At 44.0% G+C, this 8,016-nt stretch overlaps 2 protein-coding genes across 2 annotated transcripts in view; one reads left to right on the top strand and one right to left on the bottom strand.

Moving 5' to 3' along the window:
- ergic3 (ERGIC and golgi 3) overlaps nucleotides 1–6,976 on the top strand; it is a 14,736-nt gene extending 7,760 nt beyond the window's left edge. Inside the window, exons 10-13 of the mRNA XM_068594789.1 lie at nucleotides 2,238–2,302; nucleotides 2,446–2,582; nucleotides 3,191–3,246; nucleotides 3,326–6,976. Of these exons, the coding sequence (XP_068450890.1) occupies nucleotides 2,238–2,302; nucleotides 2,446–2,582; nucleotides 3,191–3,246; nucleotides 3,326–3,405 (338 nt within the window). The 3' untranslated portion in view covers nucleotides 3,406–6,976. The remainder of the gene's footprint in view (nucleotides 1–2,237; nucleotides 2,303–2,445; nucleotides 2,583–3,190; nucleotides 3,247–3,325) is intronic.
- On the bottom strand, nucleotides 126–1,672 carry romo1 (reactive oxygen species modulator 1). Its single transcript, XM_068594595.1, has 3 exons — nucleotides 1,512–1,672; nucleotides 650–783; nucleotides 126–408 (listed from the first exon to the last, which is right to left on the bottom strand). Exons 2-3 carry the CDS (start codon nucleotides 781–783, stop codon nucleotides 300–302), a joined length of 243 nt encoding a protein of 80 aa, XP_068450696.1. The 5' UTR covers nucleotides 1,512–1,672; the 3' UTR covers nucleotides 126–299.
- Nucleotides 6,977–8,016: the final 1,040 nt, after the last annotated feature.

Here is an 8,016-nt window from a genome sequence, read left to right as displayed (position 1 = left end):
AACCAGTTTCCTACATTTACATTAAACTTGAGGTTTTTCTTGTCCGAGACACCAGCGTACTGATGTACAAGTACACAAACTACACAGAACTTTTGTCCGCTGTTAGCTACTTCACAAATGCTTCACAAATCCTTTTTTTTTTTTTTGACGAATCTGGACAACATTTATTGACAAAAAAACGAGACGATCGGTGGAGAGTGTGACGGCGTCCAGAGCGCAGCCGCAGCAGCGCTGATGGTGGAAGTTACTGGAAAAGTCCCATTATCCGCGTGAGTGGGCGGAGCAAGGCGTGGCCCTCCTCAGCAGCGGATGCCCATGCCGATGGACATGAAGGTGCCGAACGTCCCGCCGCTCTGCATCATGGTCTTCCCGACTCCGCCCATCAGCTCCCGGCCGCGCATGCCGACCCTGAAGGCGGAAGAGACGTTTTTTTTTAGTTTAGTTAAGCGACGCGTTTGTGTTCACGTCGTCCTGGTTCCACGTTTGCCTGCAAAAAATTGGGTTTAAATGACGTCTGTTATGAAAAAGGTCAACACTGGGAACGCAAGAACTGGACCCCGTCGTGCCACTTGCAGAGTACTGGACCGTAACAGCCGGTCGTCATAGACAAACACCTCACGTCCACCATGAAGACACATCTTGGACTCACCTGAGACAGGAGAAGGTGCCGAACATGGCGCCGGCGGCCATCCCCACGGCGAAGCCCATCATGAAGCCCATCTTGACCCGGTCGAAGCAGCTGGGCTGCGTCTGTCCTCCATACGAACCAACAGCCACGGGCATCTGGAACAGGGAGGGGGGAAAAGCGGAAGTGACGCACGATGTTGATCTGCATCAGGAATCTCAAAAAAAATAGTCCCTGAATTTTGCCAAACTGGAAATGTTGAGCAAGACTACATCCGGTCTCCAGTCACGTGAACAACAATGTGCTTATTGCTGTAAAACATATGGCGCAGAAGCAACGACAATTATCGGTGCAGCGCTGAACAGACGCAGTGACGTAATGTTGCTTCAGGGGACGGACAAACAGTCGGACATTTGACCTTTGTATCGAGCTCCGTTATTAAACTACTTGACCAGAGCGCCGTTTACCAAGCTGGCGATCCAATAACTCCCACTAACGTCTCCTTAACTAAATACACGCGGTAGTCAAGCTGCTAGTTGGTGATTCACTAAACCAGAGACGCTAAGATAGTCGGTGTAATTGCGTTAGCCGGGCGAGCTAGCTAGGCTAAACGATAGCACAGCTGCGTCGTTAAACGTGAATTATTAAAATAACCCGATTGTGTGTTTTAATGTGTTCTTCAAGCGGTACCTTTAATAATATCGCACGATAGTTCATAATTATGTGGGCAATCCAGTCGTTAAGCGACCAGGATAGTTTGTTGCGCTAGCTTAGCACGCTAACTAGTAAAGCTAACGCGGCGTGACGTCACGTTGCGGCCTCAATGGATTAAAAGCGGCGTGTTTCTCGTGACCAGTGCATGCTGGGAAATGCCCCCGGACCTTACCTTGAACTGCGTTTGCTTTTAGTGTTTTGTTTAATAAATTTAGTTTCTGGTTCCTAATGTCCTGAAGTTCAGAGCTCCGCTGCGTTTAAATGTCTCACTAGCACACCGCCATAACCGGATGAAGGAAGGGGAGAAAGAAGGAAGAGGGAGAAAAAGATGGAGGCGGCGCAGGAGAGAAGAGACGTGGAAATAAAACAGCGCCCTCACGTGGTTCACTTTGTTACTGCTGGAGAATAGTTTAAAGTCACTAAAAGTCCTGAATTCAAAGTGTTAAGTAAAAGTTAAAATACTTACTTAAATATATACATTTTTATATACATTTTTAATAAATAAATAAATATATATATTTATTTTTATATATATATAATTTGAATATTTAATATTGCTGCTTTATAAAAGCAACAAATGTAACAAAAGAAGTTTCTTTGTTACATTTTGTTACAAGTTTACTTTGCAGGGTTAATAAAGTATCTATCTCAAACCATACAAATAATACATAATGTGGTAAATAATTTATTTTAAAGTACAGACTTGTTGCATGTATTTTTATCCCGATATTTTTAATATATATTTATATGTTACTGCAATTGTTATTATTCCAAATAATCCTTTTACGTTCTGGATTGATATTTGGTCTTTTATCTTTGACAGCAGCCACCAGTCTAACTTAATCTCTCTCTCTCTCTCTCTCTCTCTCTCTTTCTCTCTCTCTCTCATCCCCCACAGCATCCATGATGTATCAGTATTTTGTGAAAATCGTTCCCACCATCTACGTGAAAACCGACGGAGAGGTGAGTTTTTCCAGCTCCTCCTTCACGTCGATCCTCACGACGCTGGTTTGGACATTTAATAGTTCCATCAGAGCTTCATCATCATCATCATTAACATCTCTTAGTCGTCTCTTAAATCTTCCCGTCACTGTGTTTTTCCTCAGGTGGTGAAAACGAACCAGTTCTCGGTCACCAGACACGAGAAGGTGGCCAACGGGCTGATCGGGGATCAGGGCCTGCCGGGCGTGTTCGTGCTGTACGAGCTGTCGCCCATGATGGTGAAGTTCACAGAGAAGCACAGGTGGGAGAAGCAAAACCTCCAGGGGAGGAGGAGCTAACGAAGAGCTAACTACCGTTAGCTCCGTTAGCTCATCGTTGTCTAGGAATTGGGGGGAACTTGCCTCTTGATTGTCGAGATTTGTTTAAAACGTACAAAATATTGCTATAATGGTAGTGCTATAATGATAATATAAGATTACAAAATAGAAATATGTCAATCATATAAATAAAAACAATTCAATGTAGTTATAGAACATGTTTGAATGCATTTTAAATGATACCAGACAGGTTGTTTTAGTACTTCAGTGTCAGATTCACGTGGATTTAGTCAAAATTTTGGAACAAAGCAGCCTCTAAATTAATAATAGATAGATAAAAATATTAGATTAAAAAAAATGTGTGGAAAATAAGTGGAAATATTCTACATGTATTTACTTTGAAGTGGAAAAAAAAGACATTATGACATCATTCTTACTTTATTCATGTCTCCGAACGATGTCACCATTAATTTATTTGGGGATTATGGGATGTTTATTCATGAACGCAAAGTTGATTTAAGTCGGTTTAAATCCGTCTCAAGTCCATAAAAAGATAAACTGTCGTCTCTAAATGAATCCTCTCTCTGCTCAGATCGTTCACTCACTTCCTGACGGGGGTTTGTGCCATTATTGGAGGCGTGTTCACAGGTGAGTCGCCGTGTCACATGATCACTGACGTGATGAAGATGACTTTGAATCTGACTCTTCTTCCTCTCGGCTCCTGCAGTCGCCGGTCTGATCGACTCGCTCATCTACCACTCGGCTCGGGTCATCCAGAAGAAGATAGAGCTGGGCAAAGCGTCCTAACGGCACCTCGACCTCTGACCTCTGACCTTGACCCCCGCCGGCCCGCACGGAGCACAACAGACCGAGAGACGGAAAGCAGAGGGACAGACGGAGGGAGACATGCAGAGAGAGAGGATTTAAATCAGCCATGTTTTTTTCATTCATCCCTCAGTTTTGAAAAAAGTTTTCAAGAGGAAGACTTTTATTTTTTTGTTCACCGCTATTTTAATTTTGATGCCGACGGGTTGAGAATCAACTCTTTCTTTTCTTGTGAATGAACTCGAGCAGAGAGGAAGAAGCCTCGTCCGCCTCCAGAAGCTTTTGTCTAGAAGGAGGGGGGGCTCCTTCCCTCCCACTTCCTGTTCACTTCCCTCCCACTTCCTGTTCACTTCCCTCCCACTTCCTGTTCACTTCAGGCTCCGACCGCCGCACTGAATGTCCGTCAGAGGATCCAGAGGAGGCTTTTTAAAAAATGGACTACGTCACCCAAAGTCATGTGACCATTTTGATGAAGAAGAAGTTTGAACTCTCAAAAGCTTCCATGGATACGTTCATTCATGTGTTCTTCTTCTTTTTGTCGACGAATCCCAAGAAGCAACAAACACGTTGTTGTCTTTTCATGGGATTTGTTGACAAAGCAAAAATAGATTCGATTAAAAGACGTTTCTATTTAAACAAAACCAACTTGTGTAAATAACAACACGACATCTCGTCGACGCCGCGGCGGCTGTGAGGTCATGTCGCCGGACTCTCCTTCGTCTTTCCTGATAATCCGACTTAACTTCAGTTAAGAGATTAAAGTCAGATTGACTTCCTCTTCTTGAAAACCACAAAGCTGATAATATCTGGTGAAAACGTCTTTCCTTCAGCCCCAATTTTATTTAATAACGCCGCTTATTTCTCGTTGGTTTGGGTGACGCTGACGTGATATTTTTCTTTTTTTTTCTTCTTTTTTTTTAAGGTTTTGTGCCAATTTTGTTCCAACTGAGCTCGAAGCCGCATCTGTTTTGAATTGCAAGAAAGAAAAGTGTGTGTGTGTGTGTGTGTGTGTGTGTGTGTGTGTGTGTGTGTGTGTGTGTGTGTGTGTGTGTGTGTGTGTGTGTGTGTGTGTGTGTTGGCAGCCGGCTAATGCCGCTCTACCGCAGCATCTGCTTTTCTTTTCTTTTCTTTTGTTTCATCCGTCGTAACATTTTGGAACCCGACACGTTGCGGCGTTCCCCGTAAAGAGAGCGAATGATCAGAGGTTCTGACCCCGTGAACGTTCGAACGGAGCCGGTCTGTTCGGTCGAGGCCAAATTAACCGAGCCGCAGCCCAAATGTGCAGCACGTGTCTCAGTTTATATGTTTAAGAATGGGGGCGGGGCTTCGGCTGCAGCTCGCTGGGTTCAACTATAAATATGAGATTCGAGACCACAAGAGTCACAGCAGCTTCTCAGCCCGGCCCTCTCGCCCGCATCACCTGCAGAGCTTAATCCTGTAATGGACACTGGATGCTTTGAAGTCCAGCTTCTCTCTTTTGAGACTTTTACTTTGATTTTCTGTTTTGTTGTTTTGTATTACGGAGTGTAAATATTGTACAGACACACCCACACTGCCTCAGAGAAACACTGCGTGATCCGCAGCACGCCGAGCGCAGCACTGAGTCTCAGACTTCAGACGAGATTATCATCCGTGAAAAAAAGTCGGGGTTATACGTCGCTACTACCTTTTATTGGTGGTCGTCCCCGCTGTAGCAAACAAGCTAGCGCTGCCGCTGCTGCTAGCCTCCAGCTGGCTCAGACTCGGCCGTCGAGCCGGGGCTGGTCTTGCTCCTTTTGGTGGTTGGCGGAGAGCTAAAGGGAGCTAGCAGCAGCGCTAACCAAAGAGCAAGCGGAGAGCTAGCGGAAGCACTAGCCGGAAAGCAAGCGGAGAGCTAGCAGCAGCGCTAGCTGGCTACAGCGGGAAGCTAGCAAAGACCTAGCAGCAGCATTGGCTACCTACAGCGGGAATCAAATGGGAACTAACAGCAGCGCTATCTAGCAACAGCATGGAGCTAGCAGCAGCACTAGCTGGCTACAGCGGGCAGCTAGCAAGGTAGTAGCAGCTTATAACTTTTACGGTATTATTATTATTATTATTTTTGATACTGGGGGAGGAGGGGCTTGTATTCTTTGCTTCTTTCTGACGTGGCAGGACAGGTTTGCCCTGCTGGACTTGAAACTCGTGTTTCTCTATATTATATTATATTTCTTCTCATTTGGTCTGCGGGAGTCTGGAATGTGGCTTCAGGCGACGATGGTTCAGAAAAGTGTTACTCGGTGGCGTAATGACGGGGCGGCGGCAGGAAGCTCCGCACCACAAGAAGCCGTCGGTTTTGATTCTCACTTTTTTATTCCCGAGTCAGCATATGAGGCCCAGATGCTGACGGGTTTATTCTCAGTGTCAGACGGACAGAAACGGGGCGATGTTGTTGCTTCAAAGCATTTTTTTGGGGGTGTTTTTTAAAGCCCGCGCTGGTGGTTGTTTTTTTTCCGCCGCATTGAAAATAAAAACGGGGAGCACAGATTACATTTCAACATTTCATTCACAGACCACCGCCGCACGCTCGCCCGCCATTTACCCAAACGCTCAAAGCGACTCGTATTATCGGGGTGTTGGAGAGTGTTTCCAGAGCCCCGAGTGACGCCGCCTCGTTTTGGTCCGACCGGCGTCCCAAAATAATGAAGAAAAAAAGAAGAAAAAAAGCCCCAATGAGCCGCGACACGTTGGGACGGCGGCGTTTGTTTGCACTCGGTCGGCGAGAGACGAGCGTTTGTTTTATTCAAGGTCACGAGGTGAAATAAATAACAACCGGAGAAATGAACGCAGGACTTTCAGGCGGGAGAACGCTGCTCGCGTCCCGTCTGGAGACAGATGAAAGTTGACTTTTTTTTTTTGCAAGTTTCTTCGTTACGTTTTTGATTAATTAGTACAAACTATTGTGTAAATTATGCAAATTTAAAGCCAACAAATTCTTAAAAAGTCAGAGTTTCGGGGCGGTGAAATGACAGGATGTACACATTTTTAAATAAAGTCGTCTAAGAAATCCACAAATCAGCAGTGACTGAATCAGACTGTGACGCTGCAGATCTTCTGTTTCTGTCCGTCACTCACAAAAACTACAAAAACTACAAAAACTACAATATGAAATGCATCACTTCCTGCCTGCTGGAGGATTTTGTCCCGTTGATCTCGTTTTGTAGATTTCCTCCGTTGACAGACGAAATGTAACGGCAGGAACGGCCAGAAACGTGGAGCTCGCGTGACCGAGACTGACGAGAAAAGAGACACTTTGATGATCATAAGTATGAAATATTGTTTTAAAAAAAGCTTCTGAAATCTGGTTGATGGAGATTGATCACAGAGAAGTTGATGACGGCCGGTTGTTGCTCCTTTAACGTCTAAATCAGTGGCAGGGGTCGTGTGTGTGTGTGTGTGTGTGTGTGTGTGCGTGTGTGTGTGTGTGTGTGTGCGTGTGCGTGCGTGTGCGTGCGTGCGTGCGTGCGAGAGACGTATTTATATTTTGATTGTCCTCAAACCGTTTTTAAAATGACAAAATAAATGTTGAACACAGCTTCACGCGTCGGCCTCGTCTCTACTTTACGTCTCTACTGTGGTTTTATTATTTATATTCAATCTCACCGATGTGCAGTAAACATTTCACCGTTATAAACGTAAAGCGACCACAACAGCATTCCTCCTCTACTGGGTCTGTCTGTCTGTCTCCTTATACAAAGCACAAAACTCAACTTATGAGATAATATAAGATGATGTATATGTGTAATATATATATGTAAGTATATATATGTATCTATACATACATATACGTTTGTATGTGTACAAACATACACACGTGTGTATGTATATATACTTGTATTTATTTATATATATACATATATATACACACACACACGTATGTAGTATACATGTATGTAGTATGTAAGTATACATACATACTTACATGGAATGAGATAAAGATACTCTAAGTATGTATACATACATACATACTTCTGTGTAAGTATGTATGTATACATACTTACATATATACACATACATATATATGTATAGTATATATACATACTTCCATGTAAGTATATATACATACATACTTCCATGTAAGTATGTATATATACATACTTCCTTAAGTGTGTATAATGTGTGTATAATGTGTACGTAACTGTTACGTATATTCTTTGCAGTTACATCTGTCGGCCACAAGATGGCGACCATGTTCAAACTATCCTCGTTCTTACTTCAAACTGTCACACACTCTCTTTCTCTTTTACACTCACACACACACACACACACACACACACACACACACACACACACTCCCACACGCACATCGTAAGTCCTTTAATTCAGGTGTGTGTGATACTGTAGATGTGATTATCTGTGTGTGTGTGTGTGTGTGTCTCTGTATTGAGTTAAACATGTAACGTCCTCACAGAGGCAGGAAGACCTCATCAGACTCACTGACTCGCCGTGGAGACGCTGCATAGATCCTCCACATGAAGACACCGCGAAGAAACTCCAACAACTGGATGTGAGAGGAGTCCGTGTGGCGCCTCACAGAGGAGACGCACGCTTCAAATAAAATCACTTTTAAATCTA

This window comes from Clinocottus analis, unplaced genomic scaffold (assembly GCF_023055335.1).
Source record: "Clinocottus analis isolate CAN_PGR_092001 unplaced genomic scaffold, fCliAna1.0.p SCAF_3, whole genome shotgun sequence".
Lineage (NCBI taxonomy): Eukaryota > Metazoa > Chordata > Actinopteri > Perciformes > Cottidae > Clinocottus > Clinocottus analis.
Note: the sequence above shows the minus strand (reverse complement) of the source record. Positions and strands in the feature narration are given on the sequence as shown.

Coding starts and splice junctions, on each gene's coding strand:
- romo1 (XM_068594595.1), bottom strand. CDS start 783: ATGCCCGTGGCTGTTGGTTCGTATGGAGGACAGACGCAGCCCAGCTGC. Junction 409..649: donor GGCACCTTCTCCTGTCTCAG/GTGAGTCCAAGA, acceptor TTCCGCCTTCAG/GGTCGGCATGCGCGGCCGGG.